The sequence below is a fragment of the Asterias rubens genome, chromosome 1, assembly GCF_902459465.1.
Source record: "Asterias rubens chromosome 1, eAstRub1.3, whole genome shotgun sequence".
In the NCBI taxonomy this organism is placed as follows: domain Eukaryota; kingdom Metazoa; phylum Echinodermata; class Asteroidea; order Forcipulatida; family Asteriidae; genus Asterias; species Asterias rubens.
In genome coordinates this window covers 23,128,302-23,145,263 of record NC_047062.1, presented here as the reverse complement: position 1 = coordinate 23,145,263, position 16,962 = coordinate 23,128,302, and the positions used below count along the sequence as shown (strand labels likewise).

Below are 16,962 nucleotides of genomic sequence, written 5' to 3'. Positions count from 1 at the left end.
AACTCTCCTCAGAATGCCCCAATCATTGCAAAATAACTTACCTTCTATGGGTGTGCATTATGTCAAAGCCAACAAGACGCATCCTGTTAAATACATTGTATGAACATTCATGGTACTATCCTCATTTCGACCCAATTAGTCTGTCTTCATCTACATTAATAGTATGTTCTAATTTACATTTTAAATTTTATTTGATGAACTGTCTTTGTGCCTCGGTTGAACGCTAATCAGGTTTTATCATTAGCTCAAAATTTCACTTTGAGGTTTGTGGTAGCACCATGTGGAAATCCCTTTTGAGTAGTGTTGGTTCTGAAAAGAAAAGGTGTTAACAGCTCAGTGGTGTCAACCACCAATTCTTTTCAGAAAGAGATTTACACATGGTGCTATGACAAACCTCACCTAATTATACCCTACTATGAAAAGTGTCAAATTCTGATCATGAATATTCATCATTCTCTCTTCACAATGCTCGGACCAATCAGATTGAATTATTAGCTGTCAATTGCACATTATGAATATTCATAATTCTCTCCTCAGAATGCTCTGACCAATGCTAACCCCATCCTCCGCTGTGCTGCTGGTGAGGCGTTGGGGAGGATGGCACAGATGGGCGGAGATAACACATTCATCGCTCAGACTGCTCAGATGTGTTTTGATAGACTCAAGACAGCCAGGGATGCTGTCTCAAGAACAGGTATGGTAATATATTACGGCTCGTTTCATAAAGCTGTGTACTGGCTTGCAATTTTTTTGCGCTTACTGTTGTAATAAAATGTATTTTAAGAATTGATAATTATTATTTAGTGCGTGTGCACTTTCACCATGGAAGTGCACTGCTGCTTTGGGCGGGGTGGTCCTGTGGTGGGAGGCAACAGCTAAGGTCTGTACACCTGCAATCTTGACTGGTTATTTTGTTATTTGGGATTCCAATGCTCTTGGCTGGATTGGCGACATATTGTGCCACGGCACCTTGTAAAGCATTACATGATGCTATTAAGGAATAGCTTCACATTACCTTGCAGGAAAATACTGAATGATGAAGTGCCTAGAGTGTCACTGAGTGACGGATATGAGTGCTATACGTACATAAGAAGACGCTGTTATTGTTTAATCTTGTCTTTCTATGTACTCTATTTTTTTTTCAGGTAACTCGTTGGCCTTAGGATGTCTTCATAGATACGTTGGTGGCATGGGTGCAGGTCAGCACCTTAATACCAGTGTGAGCATCCTGCTAGCCCTGGCACAGGACTCAACATCGCCCACAGTACAGGTAAGGGAAATACTTCTCTGGTTTTGCTGTTTTCCTATTTTGGACAAAAGAGACGCAATGAACAAGATTAGAAAGTTCTGGCAAAAGAGGGTGCCATTAGCTTGCAACAGGAGAGATTTTCTTACGGGATACATACATTTAATAAGCTTTAATGGCACACCTTCCTGCTTTGCGGGATTTTAACCAATGTTTATTTGTTTCAAATCCTGCTCAATATTTTTTTTTTCTACCCAAAATCAGCAATATAGTTTCAGTTACTTTTTCTTCTCCTTATCTTTGCTTTCTAACAAAGTTTTCCCCAATTCAATTTAATTTTTCTAGATGTGGGCGTTACATGCCCTGGCTCTTATAGCGGATTCTGGTGGGCCGATGTTCCGCTCCTACGTGGAGCCAACACTGTCCCTGGTACTCACCTTGCTGCTTAGTGTACCACCGTCCAATGTTGAGGTGCACCAGTGTCTCGGCCGCTGCCTGGCAGCACTCATCACAACACTGGGACCCGAACTGCAAGGTAGGAAATTATCATTATCTCAAACCACATCCACTTTACACTGACCAGCTGAAAAACACCTATCAGAAGCTCATAGAACATTCACTGAGCTCCCTCTTCTTAAGGTTTCCTGCAAAAACAATCGAGCCCTTGACTCTGTTCCGCAAAGACTCAAAATCTCATTGAAAATCTAGACTTCTGTCATAAGAGTTGTTGTTAGAGAGTTAATGTAAGATTACACACAAATAAATTTCTTTGGAACTTGAGAAAAACAAAACATGTTTGCACAACCAGTGACCAGTGTTACATTAGTGGATCGATGGGACTTTAATTGGTCTTTACGTTCCGACTAGCTTGCTCTAGTCATCGTTTCAAAAATGAGAAATCTCCCGCAAACTACTCCGCAGTAGTAGAGAAGTTCCACAAATTCCGAAAAGATCTACTCCGCTGAAGTAGCATATATAGCAAAAGAACATTATCTACCCAGCAAGTAGAAATACACAGGTTGGTACCGCAAACCACTTATCCATTGACACCTCACCATGCAATGCCTCAATTCCCATACATATGAGACTGATCTTTCAATAGGTTATACATTTTTATTCAAATAGTTTCCTTATTATTCCCTGTTAACAGGTAACAAGGGTAATCTAGCGACTGCAAGGACATCTTGCCTGGTAGCCTGCACCATCATGCAGGATCACCCAGACTCCTTGGTTGGTTCCGAGGCCATAGCGTGCCTGCAGCAGCTACACATGTTTGCTCCGAGACACGTCAACTTGTCAAGTCTGGTACCCCACCTCTGTGTAAGCGTCTCTTGCTGATAAATCTTGATTCATCATCGGTTATTGGTTATCTAGAAATAAGTTTATAAGAGTTTCATAACTCAATGTTGGATCATTAGATGAGATTAAAAAGAATGTTGTTTCGGTTTAGTCCCAACTTCACTGAGCTAAACCAGCTATTCTGTTCCTGTTCTCGCCTTCCCACACATTCAAGCCTACATGTAGCCCAAATACCAGTTAATCAACAAGGCAATACTTAAGCAGCATCTAACAACAGAGTCCAGCGGTCTTCTAAAGACAATTAGAGCACACTCATCGAAAACGTTGAGTTGCCAACCTCCGGTTTATTTCAGAACCAACAAAAGGATTTAATTATGATGCTTCCACAAACCGCGCCTAATTATACTCCCACCATGCGCAGTTTCAAATCTTATACATTAAAAATGTACTTCAAGCATGAGAATTTCTTTTAAATTTAAAATTAGTTTATATGAGATTAATGGTCTGAATTGATTTGATCTTCAGACATCATTGGGTAGCCAGCATTTACTGCTACGCCGTGCAGCCGTAGCCTGCTTGAGACAACTCTCTCAACGTGAAGCAAAGGAGGTGTGTGAATACGCCAAGAGTCTGGCCAAAGATCCCAGAGATATGAATACAACGGATGGCATTAATATCACAGGTAGGTAGCATTAACCAACAGCACCACAAATTCTTGTTAATCTTTTGTGTAGTTTGGATTGACTTGTTACTGTACTCCCAAATCACCTGCTCCCAGGATGATACCAGACGTACAAACCTCATTAGAGTTCAAATAACACCATATCCAAATTGGCGGCTAAGTCTACAGCTAACTCTAATTTTAATTAACATTTTAATTAATTTTTCTGTTGTTTACTTTGATTTTTTGAAAATAAGAGGATTTTAGAAATTAATTTCTGTATTGAAAATGAATACTGTTTCATATTTTGAATGTGCTTGTGTTGTTTCGATAGAGACGGGCTTGCAAGGAGTACTGTTTGGCATGTTGGATAAGGAAACAGACCAGCGACTGTTATCAGACATTCATGATACCTTGATTAGTATGCTGCATGAGTTATCAGGGAAAGATCTAGCTAGATGGCTGACGCTGTGCAAGACAGTCCTGTCAGCATCGAAAGGTGAGTCCCTGGAAATCACTATCTTCTCATCTTCTGAAACAACTAATTCCAGAAGCAGTGGGCATCAGGCGTTTTATTTTGTCTCAAATTTCATTTTCGCCTAAAGACATCTTGTGTTTCCATGTATTGGTTTTGAAAGGAAGGATAAAAATCAAAGTATTAATTTTCAACATTATTCTAATTTGTCTCCCTGTTTAACCTATTCTAAGTTGTTTCCTTTACTAAACCCATTCCCCCTATTTAAACTTATTCTGATTTGTTTCCCTAATGCAATCTTATTTATTTGTTCTTGTTACATTCAGATGGGGGAACAGGTACCCCAACCCAGGAAGTTGCTCCCATCGGCTCGGATGAGAAAGATGAAAAAGATGATGAACCAGAACTTGATGACTCTGCAAAGTTCAAGACTGGAGAGAAAGTCAATACTCATCCACCAGGTAAAGTCTTCTGGGATTGTAGAATGATGGAACTGATCTGGGCCCAATTTCAGTAAAATATGCTTAACATTTTCTGCTTAACAGCAATGAGCAGGATACCAGTCACAATTTTTTTTGCACAACATGGTAGTTTGGCTGGTAACCTTATTCTGATCAGAATAATCTTGTTGTGCTAAGCTACATTTTGTGCTTGAGCAGCTCTATGAAATTGGACCCTAATCGGAATACAGCGCTTAAAGATTTTCCGCTAAGCAAAAAAGGCAGGATAGCAGTTACAGATTGTATATGTGACTACAGTATTTTGGCTGGTAACCATGTTGGGGTAAGAATAATTTGTGATTGGCTACTTTTGTTGCTTAGCTACTTTTGTGCTTAAGTAGCTCTATGAAATTTGGCCCTGGTAATAAGCTATAATATTTGTTCAAGTTTTGTCAATATTTGCTACATGTCCGTCACAACGTTGACAGAAAAACATCTTTTGATATTTCCTGATTTGTAAGCCACCTTGCCTGTAAAGAAAGTATGTCCTTGAGCAAGTTACTTAACCGTACTTTCTTCTCCTAAGCAAAAAAGGCAGGATAGCAGGAAGGTGTTTATATAGGAATATGACATGGCTCACACAGCATTATGTTGGATTTTACCCCTTAGCGCTATTTTTTAAGCAGCTTGCATGCTCCCAAGGGAGTTTACAATGATTGATGAATGTTTCCGGGTTGCCAATGAACAGGGATACTAATGCTATAGTATAGCACAATAATCTAGTTACTAGAATATTTGTGCTATATCAAAACAAGTCATTACAATCAATGATATGTTGATTTTTTTTTTTTTTTTTTACTTTCGATAACAATAAAAGATTCTTCTCCTGAAGTTGAAACTTCTTAGTTTCAGCGATTTGGTAAAAATTAAAATGTGACCCGCTCTGACGGAATGAGGAATGTCTAGTAAAGTTTCATTTCGTGTAATTTGACACCGAACATAATCATAACAAACAATTAATGAAAATTATTGAATTTTTTAATTTTTTTATTACTACACTTTTAGGTTGCCTAAATCTTGATTAAACTTACTATGGTCTTACCTTTTCGTCAAAAGATTACTAAAGATGTAAAAACAGACGATTTCTGAGCCATGTTCTTGACGTAATTATCCAAAAATGTTCCAAATCCCACGGGACAGACAGCGAACATTCATTGAAAACACCAAATTTGGCGAGCGTCGCAAAACTTTTCACACAACTTGCATAGCGCCACCAAGAGTACCATTGGAAAGCCAAAGATTAGAGGTGTCTAAATATAGCCACCAAAAACATGTGTCAACACTGAAAGGGGTTCAAAGGTCACCAAAGGCAAACCCTGTTTTATCAGCGACGACATCTCTCATTCATAAATCCGCGTCACGAGATTTAGTATGGCTCACAGACCGAGGCGTTGTTTATCCATGCAGCGTGAGAGTCCGATCACCCGACCCGGTCTTGTTGCCATAGCTAGTTGCAGCGCTGGTAATACGACAATGTACACACGAACACTGCGCGGGTACCATGCGCAAACTTTGCTACACGTACGACGTATGGAACAGTGGAATGTTTATCGAACGTTGGGAAAACAGTGTCTAATTTCCATCATTGTTTTGTGGTTTTTCAAGGTTGAATTGTTCCAAACCAAAATAATTCTGAATGTTAAAGGAATAATCTTTCAGTTAAACTTCATGCTGGGTAAGAAATTTCGCTAAAATCATGAGAAACATGCACGGGGAGATTGCGAATGTTCCCGGGTCTTCAAGCCGAGTATACCCGTGGGGGTTGATGCTATGCGCTGAGTGACTGCTGTCTTTACAATGTTTTGACTTGACGGAACAAAACTCGCATTTCAAGTTGGAAATATCAACGCAAATTGCTCTAAAATTTCAGGTAAACATTGTCAAACTAATTGGTGAAATTGTCTACACATTATAATCTAACTTCTCGTTGAGTTGTTTGTTCATTTTGGTAATTTTGTTTGCCTGACTACGGGGGGTTAAAAATTGATGTTTTCATTATCGTAAACAAAAATATTAATATTATTTTAATGAGTGTGTGAGACGTCGCGTTTTTTCAAATTAATTTTTATGGAGTTTGTGTTTTCCAAAACGGGTCGTAAAATTAAGCGTCAAGGGCGTCGAAAATTCCACATTGGTTCAGACAGGAAGGTCGTATGATCTTGATTTTTATTTCATTTAAAATATTAAGATTTGCTTGTTTGGAATATTATGAAATATGCAAATGTGAAATTCACTAGACAATCCTCATTTCGTTAGAGCGGGTCACAAATATGCTTTTCACATAAAGAGCATGTTATTCAATTAACTAAATTGATCGAGTTTATATTGCACTCTCGCCAGGACCAGCCTGTTCGAGGGTGCATAACAGTAAAGATACCAAAAGGTTATTACACGGAAAAAGTTTAAGAAAAATTGTCAGTATTTTTTCAGATAATCTAATGTTTCCATAATGTCCTTTTCTTAACAGTGGCACCCAGGTGGCCAACGAGGGTCTTTGCAGCTGAGAGTGTGCGTCGTGTAATCCAGGTGTGTGACGGCAACACGGTGCACTTTGACCTGGCCCTGGCAAGAGAAATGAGGAATAAGACATCACAAGGTGAGTTCACAGCTCATCATCATCATACGCATGTGTCTATGTTCGCCTCGTCCTCAGATTGTACTGGGGGCGCTTTCCTGGGGTCACTGCCACCACCTGTCTCTTTTATTCTTAGCTCTTACACACTTTTATCACTCCACTTTGTCACGACGCAGCTTAGGGCGACCTCTGTCACCATCTGTACTATAACTGCGTTGTGTAGACCTACCTGTCTCATCACATGAGCGCACCACTTGGCCTTCTGTCTCCTACATCTTGCCACCTGTATACACACCCACATCTGCCGATAAGCTCTTCCAGCCTTGCATTCGTGAAAAACAATCCGTTTTGATAACAACATTTAGAACGGGAAAGAGCGGTCAAGAAGATTTGTATTCAATCTTGTCCTTAAGTCTACCGAAGTTACTGAGCAATGTTAACAAACTAGAGATTGAGCCCGAACCCTCTTTATTTATGAAAAGAGGGAATTAAATATTGATGAGTCTTCATAAAATATATTAAACTCCTATTCAAAAGAGACTTTGCAGAATTGATGAGCCTTGTTCCTTCCTCAACAGACAACTACCTGGTCTTGCATTTATCTGACTTGGTGCGGACGGCGTTCATCGCTGCGACGTCAGAGAGCACCCAGCTCCGTAATGCTGGTCTCCTACTCCTCCAAGATATCATCAATAAGTTTGCTCGGGTTCCTGAGCCAGAGTTTCCCGGTCACTTCATCATGGAGCAGTACCAGGCTCAGGTAGGAGAATAACAAAAACACTGCTTAAAAACCCCTCCTTAGCAATAATGAGCAGGATACTAGTTGCATGTTCTAAATCTGACACGGTATTTTGGCTGGTAACCTTATTTTGGTTAGCATAATTCTGTTTTGCTTAAAAGTAGCAGAAATTTTTTTTAGAAATATTTTCTGCTTAAGCAGCTCTGGGAAATTGGACCCTGGCAGTTGCAGATACGGCTCTGACTTTTGCTTACCTTTTCTTTGACCTCATTGTTTGAGCAACAAAAGTTTGTCAAATATTGCGTTTGTTTGCAGCCTCTTTGGCCATTTCGTACAAGTCTCTTGCAGCCGCTATGGTCTCTCAAGCAAGAAACATACATTGTAGGCCTAGCCCAAGAATCGTACAGAATGGCAAAGTACACACAAAATAATTCCAGGAGATATTAATATTTGTTAATAGAAACGGGATCTGACAACTTCTTCACCATTTTGTCTGCTTTTTGGCTTGTAGGTGGGTGCAGCTCTAAGACCAGCCTTCTCACCAGATACTCCCTCTGATGTCACAGCCATGGCTTGTCAGGTAATTTTTCAAATTGACCCAATCTTAATCATCCACCGGCAATCAAAATCATGTTTTGAAAGTGCACTTTTTATATTAGATTCTTCTTGCGGAACGTCATATCTTTTCACTCTTTAATGAGAAGGACTTAGTAAAGGATGGATGAATAATAGGATCTTGCATAATGCAAAATGCTACATGGATGCTGAGCTCACAGGCACATGTTTACGCACAAAAAACTGCTACCGTACAATAATTTTTCTCCTTTGACCCCAGTGAGGGCACTTTTTGACCCCAGTGAGGGGCTCTTTTTGAGCATGTGACGTCACACGAAAAGGTTCTATTGGTGTCTGTTCTATTTAAGACTTCCAACTTGACCTGGCCTGAATGCATTGTAAACTTTGTCTGACTTTCTTCACAGGTGTCGAGTGCATGGATTGGCAGTGGGGTCGCACATGACCTGAATGACCTACGCAGAGTCCACCAGCTGCTTGTATCATCACTTGCCAAATTGCAGGTTGGCAAGGGCGCCCCAGCACAACTCTACAGTGAAAGCGCATCCACTATGGAGAAGCTTGCTGTCATCAAGGCATGGGCTGAGGTGGGTTAAGACAAAATACATCATCAGGATTTTGGTACTTTTTCAAAAGGTCCACAGATTTACATTAAACTTACACGGTTTGAAGAAAATGATAGTAGAAAGCTTCCCTTCAAATATAATATACTGAGGTGCTGTATTTTTTGAGAAATTAGTTAAACAAATCACAAAATAATTTACATTGTTTTACTCATTTCTCAAAAACTACAGCACCTCGGTAAGTAATATTTTAAGGGAAGCTTTCTCCAATTTGTTAAATGTTAAATTGTGGACATTGTTTTTTTTTTTTACAAAGTACATAGACCCAAGGGGAAACTATCCTGTTTACTAGGTTAGTAAAGGAAATGCCTCAACAATCATATGAGAAAAAACACAGTCACTGTACTTGATTTCATTCCTAGGATGTTAAGGAAATACCTTAACCATCCTGGGAAGAAAACCAAGATTACTATGTGTATTTTATTCCTAGGATGGTTAAGGAAAATGCCTGAACATCCTAGGAAGAAAATCAAGGTTACGTTGTATATTTTATTCCTAGGATGGTTAAGGAAAATGCCTCAACCATCCTAGGAAGAAAATCAAAGTTACTATGTATTTTTTATTTCTAGGATAGTTAAGGAAATGCCTCAATCATCCTAGAAAAAAAGAACAACTACATGTTTTTTTAAGCCAAGTTCAGGAAAACCACAAGCATTATTAGGAGGAACATTTGATGCACCCTTTTGTTTAAATTCAGGACAGGATATCTGAGGAAGAAATAAAATGGAGAAGTTTTTTTTTCAATGTACAATATTACTAGCTTTTTCAAATTATATTTTTTATAATTCAGATAGACTCATTGTGAACTTGAAATTAGGATTGCTGCTAAATTGTATTTGTTTTTCTTAGTTGATTGCAGTGTTACGACAGTCTCTTTCATAAACCTATTAATTATGGGCAACCTCAGTAGTCTAGTTGGTAAGACACTGCTCTAGAATTGCAAGGGTCGTGGGTTCGAATCCCACCCGAATATTACATGACTGATATTTGTTCACATGACTCAGGGACTCAAGTACTGAGTATACAGTGCTAACACACATCGGTGTATGGGTAAAAAAACAAAACTAATATTCTTTATCAATGATGAAAATTTAACATCTCCTATTAATTATAATACTGTATCACTACTCCAGCCATTAGAAAGCTGCACCATTTGTTGTTACTGTTGTCCCTATTTGACCCAATTCACCCACCATTTTGGTAGTCAATGTCCGTATGTTATACAGTGTAATGCTTATTTAAGGCTATGTGGCATTTACATGCTAAATCGAATAATAATTTATTTGAGACTGTACTGATCCACCTTAACGTGAAAGATTTGTTCAAGTCAATGAGTGAGGATCACATTTTGTGAGTGGATCAAATTTAAATTTATTGTTCTAATGAAGTGATTGATATATCATTACAGGTTTATATCGTTGCAATGAGGCAGCATCTCAACCCACCAGAACAGATCAGTGACCGAGATGGATACCACAGTGACCGCTCAGCAGACAGCCTCCTCAACCTTGTCCAGCCGGAGCTCGTCTCCCTGAGCAAGTACTGGTTGGCCGCTCTCCGTGACCACGCCCTCCTGGCCCTACCCTCGGACTTCGCCAGCCAGCTTCCACAGGATGGAGGTGCATTCTACAATTCGGACGCAATCTCGACGACGAGGCCGCACTACCAGAAGGCGTGGTCACCCATTGTGTACGCCGCCGCCCTGTGGCTGAACAACGGCGGTTTTGCGACGGTGGAAAAGAACCTTGATGGTAGTTTTGGGACAGTTTCTGGCAGCGGGCCGGTGCTTCCAGGAATGGGTACAAGGATGAGTGCTCCGCAGGGGAAGAGCTCTGAGACGCTCAAGGAAGATTATTTCCATCTCATTCTAGGTGAGGATCTTGTTTTTAATGTCAGTCCCTCTTCATTTAGAGAGCTTCATGGTAGCAGCATTAAGAATATTTGTAGCTCCAAAATAACCGTAAGGTGTCAAATTGTATATGCAGTTGATCACTTCATTACAGTTTAAATGCGTGTTATACAAATTCCTTTCATGCATTTTGTTCTTAAAAGATCCTGCTTTTTTCATTAATAAATTTGTGGGTCAACAAAGAAAGATGTTGAGAACATGATTCTCCAGTTACATGTGCTCTACCAACTGGTAAGGCTAAGGTGGTAGAGCACCAGCTTGTAAACCTGGAGGTCGGCTACATCGCTTTGTTATAGTAGAGTACTGGCACTGGTAAGTCACAGGTTAAAGTGCCATTCCAGTAAATGTGTCATTGTCACCCTGAAAGTGATTATGAAAACAAAAAAACATGTAACCTCTGCAAATATTCAGAATTTTTTTATCTTTCTCTGTCTCTTCTCTCAGGAGTGTGTGTTGAAGCCCTTTCATCCCAGCGCTCAGCCGAGCCCATTCAGAGTGTTCACTACTGCCTTCAGGCCGTCCAGACCCTTCTGGACACAGCCTGGCCGAGGAGTCGACTCAGCGTGGACCCCTCGCTAGCTGTGGAGCTCCTGAACGTCATGCATCGTCTGCTGCTGACTAGAGAGACACTCAGTACACACCTCCTGGTGACCACTGTGGTCAGGCAGGTTATACAGAGTATAGAGGAACAGCTGGCCAGAACGAGGAAGATCAAAGGTGAGAGAGGAGAGGGATAAAGTAATTGATTTGGGGTTAAACAAAGACTAGCCTCAAATCCTTTAAAGACTAGTTGACTAGAGTGGGTTCTGAACCTAATACCTCTAGATGAATGCGGGCGCTCCAGCAATGTTACCTAGTCAGATTCCCTTGTGGACTAGGCAGATCAAAGGTGAGAGGAGATGGACCAGAAGAGTTGATTCAGGGTTGAGCAAAGACAAATTTACTTTGAGTGGGATTTGAAGACCTCCGGATTAATGCGCAGGCGTTCTACCACATTTAACCAGTCAGATTTCTTTGTGGTTTGTTATTTGAACAAGGAAGATCAGAGGTCAGAGGAGACGGACAGAATCATTATGTCAGACTCGACAATATAGAAATCGTGTAACTGAAAGACGGACACAAAATAACGTTCACTTGACACGAATTAAACTTCAAATATTCTTATTAAATAAATCTTAGGGGTATTTACAATATTTACAACATAATCAGGGTATAAACTGAAATGATGGCTTCCGGACTTTCGGATCGGCAGTAACTATTGGTTGTATTATCTCACAACATCAAATCAACTTATAAATAATATGCTTTACAGAATGGTTCTTGTGCTCCTTCTCACATCAAGGTATAATTATCGCATAACAGTTACAATAAATAAATCAATGTATATCGTCTCTCTTTGTGCATCAATTCTCAAATTATGGGCAACGTAAAGCAAAGAAATAATCTACGAATCGGGTTCTGCCAATCTGGCCCCAAGCCTTAAGTTTCACTAACTGGAACTCTTAAGCTTTCATAAATTAACAATGTTCAATTAGCGCCACACTCTTGTGTCCCTGCCGTGGTCGTCCTTGCGATCCAGACTTGGGGTACGGTGAGAGGGGTAGCTGATTCCAGGGGTTAAATGGTCATCTATAAACGAAATTAACCAAACTGTCTAATACTGGGTTTTCCAAACCGAAAGCACATCAGATAAATACATTCTTGATACAACATAATTTCTTGAACCACTTCAAACACTTTCGTTGATGTTTTTCATCACGTCTAAACTTAAAAGTTTTTGAGGGAAATGCTCCCTATCGCTGAAACTGTTAGCACAACAAATTAATTGATTAAATTATCAAACACTTGAATGATATTAATAAACCAGTTCATCATCGTAACATTGTAAAACTTCGTAGCCGTTTCGACATTTCCAAGTAAATAGTACACTTATCAAAGCACATTTTAGTTCTCAACTTTCGTTAAAACTACTCAACTTACGGTAATTAATTGGAGGGGAGTCTTTGGCGTCACACTGCCGTTGCTGTAGAGATTGGTCAACTCTGACGTACACGAAGGTGGCTCTCGGCCATAACTTTGGCTGACCGGCCCAATACCGATACGGTGGCTGTATCAACTCGCCTGCTGGTTTGGTCGGCAACCCTAACATTCACATTCAACACGCCCTCTCTCCTCAAGCTCACATTGCTTTTTAACTTTCACAACACATTCTCACACTCCACATTAACTTTCCTTTATCCAACTGTTTCAATGCAAAAACACAAAGGCCTTAGCCAAAAAATGAAGGGGGGGGGGGTTCTTAATTACCATGACCATAGTTAACTAAGGGTGGCACGCAAAGTATGCCTACATAACATAGCTTAACAGGGCGTTTCCTGCGCAGTCGACGCGTATGACGTGACAGAAATGCGTCACTGCGCGAAATATTTACAAACCGCAGGTTTGGGGAATTTACACTATGTCAGATCGAGAAAAGTAACAATAAAACAATTAAAAACAAATTATCGACAATCGACTCTGACACATTATCAGTGATGAGAATTGTCAGACTTTTATCTGAATTCAGACTTTTTGAAGTCTGCCTGGTAAACAAAAAGGCTGTAATTTTCTCCAAATTAAATGAGTCAGGCTCTTTAATCAACTTTTCTAACAACTGAGGATACTGTTCTCAAAAGCTCCTCGAATCTACAACTCAAATACCATCATTTCAACTATCATGCCTGTTTTAGCTACATGTAGCATGGTTATTAAATCGAGTTATCAACCACCAGTTCTTTTCAGAACCGACACTACTCAAATGAGATTTTCACATGGCGTTACCGTAAACCTCACCTATTTATTTTCTTTTGACCTTCCTTTACTTTTTCTTATCGATAAAACAGATGAGACCTCCGAGGCAAAGTCTAACGGTACCGTCCAGGAAGAGGGAGGGGAAAGCGGAGAGATCATTCCTGGGGCCTCGGTGGTCTTTGCCACCTTGGAGGTCTGCCTCTGCCTGCTGGTCAGGCAGCTACCAGCTCTCAACCCCACCGTGTCCAGTGCTATCATCCAGAGCTACACCAAACACGCTGGACTGTCGGACGAGGCCAGTGATCTCATATCCACCACTGTAGCAATCATGGCTGGACTTCCAGAGTTGTGCTCTCCTGCAGGTTTGTGTTTCTTTGTTAACCTTGTCGACTGCTCAACAGTTCCCCTGTGATAGGGTTTTCGTTTCTAAATGAAAGAGGGCATTGAATTTAAGGATTTAATTGATGTAGTTATTAATTTGTTGATTTAGATCCTTGGGATAAGCACTAAACGCTCAGTGCTTTCTAAATCCAGCTGGAAAATATAAGATATGAGGTCAAAGTTCCATCCACAATTTGAAAGGTCTATAACAGGAACGACTCCATGTAGATAACAACTTGTCCACTATGAGACTACATATTGGGAGTGGCGTTGAGAATTAAGCATCAAAAAACAATATAAAGTTTCCCATATTATTTATTTTCATATACGACAGTTTCGTTGACCCAACATTATGACAGTAAGGACATGGCAAAATTAAGGATGACTTGTGATTTTATTTGAGTATAACAGTCCACTTGCTGTACTTGATAACAGAGTTTTTATTCAATTTTACAAAATGTTTATTCACAAAACTCTCCTTTTCATGTTCTGCATTTCAGGCAGTGTATCAGTACTTCCAACCATTCTCTTCCTGACCACCGGGGTGTTGAGAGAGACCGCAGAGCCCTCCATCGACGGCAAGATCGCACCCACGGTCACGGCTTCCCTTCAGGCACTACGCATCCTGTCCCAGTCCAGGCATCTCAACGATCCATCCTACTGTAAAGACTGGGTTAGGTTACTGCGGAGTGCGCTGGCCACCGTCCTGGATTGTGCTAGGCCAGGTATAAAGTGGAGATTTGTTTAATAGATGTTAAAAGTGCATGAGTGATAAGATTGTTAAGTTTTTGTTTTTACCCTTATACACTGATGTGTGTAAGTACTGTGACAAATCTGTGGTCAAAAATCACAGGCATACTACTGGGATAGGATAAGAACCCACAAATGTTTAATCATATACTTTGCAGTGGGTACCACAACATTTTAAAAGATGTTACATTTTCATCGAGGATAAAGAATATTATTGTTTTGTTTTTACCCATGTCATCTTTCATGAGGGTAAAATCAAGGAGTTCATAAATGAAATTTTAATTGTAGTGCAGCCATCTTTTTTTGTATTCAATGCTGTGTCACCAAACTGAGGCTGGAGGGGATAATAGTCTGGCACCTTATTTGTACAGTGTCAACTCATTCTCTTGATGGTAGTTGACTTTGGGGAACATGACTAAGATGGCGGCAGCACGATACATGTCTGTTGTAGACAGAAGACAAAGATTTTCAACGATTTTGTTGCTAGTACTAAATGGTGATGCAACAACATACTTTTAGATTTGAAAGAGTAAAAACACCCTTTTTAAAGGGCAATGCAATCAGATGGTGTCAAACTTATCAAAATCAAATTATCACGCTTTTGTACAACTGAGATTAAAAGTTGGAAGGCCAGAAAGAAAAAAAAACACTTACATTGCGCATCAACATTTACTGAATGGAAATAACATCATCAGGCTAGTGTGTAACCAAGATTAAAAAGTTGGAGGTCCAGAAAAAAATACCACACATTTACTCTATGGATAAGATTGTTCCACGCACAATTTTGCCTAGGGTCTAATCCATGATTTCGTTCCCCAAATCACTTCAAGATAATCTAATCCATGATTTTGTTCCCTAAATTTCCTCCCAGGTAAAGATAAAGCTGATGTAGATGATAACAGTATCCTTCTAGCTGTGGCCGTCATCGTGGCGTCTGCCCCACCGTCGGTCTCGGCTGTTCCAGGCCTACAGTGTCAGGCTATCGAACTCTTCAAGAAGACCATGCACTCGGATGAGCCATTGGTAAGAAATGTTCAAATCTACTTAAGGAAACATTTTTGCAAATTAGCTTTTGTTGCCCTTGCATATCATTCTCCTGTCATCTGCATATCATCCACATGTATTTGAATATCATCTGCATAATAACAATTATAGTAGTAATGAATAACCATTCTTATATAGCACATTCATAACCGTGACTACATGTTGAAATATGAGACCTATTTTAGATAGTACAATGCAAAGGTTTACAAGGTGCTGTGGCGCAATATGCAGCCAATCAAACCAGGAACATAGGACGAATCCCTTCTTTTTACGATAGGTGCACTGGGTTCTTTAACATGCATTCACAACACACAGGACCTAATGTCCCATCCGAAGGACAAAGTAATAATGGTTCAGTGCAGTGCTGGTTCAGTGTCTTGCTTAAAAGTATCACGACTGGGACTCGAACCCACACTCTGCTGATCAGAAACACTAGAGCTTAAATTGGGCTCTTATCCGCTCGGCCATGACACCCCAATTACATTTTTTACTTGTTAAGGCCTCACCTAGTAGCAGAACCCACACTCTGCTGATCAGAAACACCAGAGCTTAAATTTGGCTCTTATCCGCTCGGCCACGATACCCCAATTTCATTTATTGCTTGTTATCTGACCATCAGGTGAAATTCAAGAGTCTTCAGACGATGTGCTCCGTCTTCCAGATCAAGCATCGGGAGATAGCCACGCCCTTCATCCACGCCCTTGGCCCGAGGGTTGTGGAGTACCTGCACGGCATTGGGGGCAACAAGCCAGATAAGGACAATGAGGTGCTGGCAGTACTTGAGGCTATAAGGGTCCTGGAGGTACTTGTAAGCCTCACAGATGAAGCACACAGTAAGTTAGCTTGCGGTGTAATGCATCCCTTTGTGAAGTGTGATGCTGCACCACAAATAAGATTGAATATCTAAGTAAAGAGATAGCTTTTTATACATACATATCAGTAGAAAAAAGCCTCAATTAGTATGTAGCAGGCAGGCATGATATTCTTCCTGCTTTTGGAAAAATCTTCCTGCTTTTGGAAACAAATATGAAAACTTGTGATTAATTGACCCCTTGCACGGGCATCACACGCGGCGACCAATGCCACACTCACCATGTTGGTGGGCAGTTAGGTTTACGTGTATTAACGCCGCGTCGCCTAAAATGCACATTTTACTGCATAACGCGCAGCATAGAGTTGTATATGAAAACGCACAGTGAAATTGCCCACCAGTATGGCGCATTCAAGATTTTTCTGCTGATGACGTCAGGTGAAATGGCTCAATAGGGCCTATAGTTTATTGGAGCCTACGCCATGTGTACATGTAGGTCAGTCCTTGTACCAGATAACACATTCCTACTCTTTTTCCAAAGACCAAATATCATGCCTGATATAGTCCCTCCCACCGAGTTGAAATG

The 16,962-nt window shown here is 40.3% G+C and overlaps 1 protein-coding gene across 1 annotated transcript in view; it reads left to right on the top strand.

The window, feature by feature from the left end:
* LOC117289126 (HEAT repeat-containing protein 5B-like) overlaps nucleotides 1-16,962 on the top strand; it is a 61,236-nt gene that overhangs the window by 42,581 nt on the left and 1,693 nt on the right. The window contains exons 18-34 of the mRNA XM_033770105.1: nucleotides 538-694; nucleotides 1,146-1,270; nucleotides 1,592-1,781; nucleotides 2,397-2,566; nucleotides 3,071-3,227; nucleotides 3,541-3,705; nucleotides 4,008-4,142; nucleotides 6,649-6,777; nucleotides 7,335-7,516; nucleotides 8,007-8,075; nucleotides 8,476-8,655; nucleotides 10,100-10,562; nucleotides 11,045-11,317; nucleotides 13,483-13,752; nucleotides 14,272-14,496; nucleotides 15,393-15,544; nucleotides 16,185-16,398. Coding sequence (XP_033625996.1) covers nucleotides 538-694; nucleotides 1,146-1,270; nucleotides 1,592-1,781; nucleotides 2,397-2,566; nucleotides 3,071-3,227; nucleotides 3,541-3,705; nucleotides 4,008-4,142; nucleotides 6,649-6,777; nucleotides 7,335-7,516; nucleotides 8,007-8,075; nucleotides 8,476-8,655; nucleotides 10,100-10,562; nucleotides 11,045-11,317; nucleotides 13,483-13,752; nucleotides 14,272-14,496; nucleotides 15,393-15,544; nucleotides 16,185-16,398 — 3,256 coding nt within the window. The remainder of the gene's footprint in view (nucleotides 1-537; nucleotides 695-1,145; nucleotides 1,271-1,591; nucleotides 1,782-2,396; nucleotides 2,567-3,070; nucleotides 3,228-3,540; nucleotides 3,706-4,007; nucleotides 4,143-6,648; nucleotides 6,778-7,334; nucleotides 7,517-8,006; nucleotides 8,076-8,475; nucleotides 8,656-10,099; nucleotides 10,563-11,044; nucleotides 11,318-13,482; nucleotides 13,753-14,271; nucleotides 14,497-15,392; nucleotides 15,545-16,184; nucleotides 16,399-16,962) is intronic.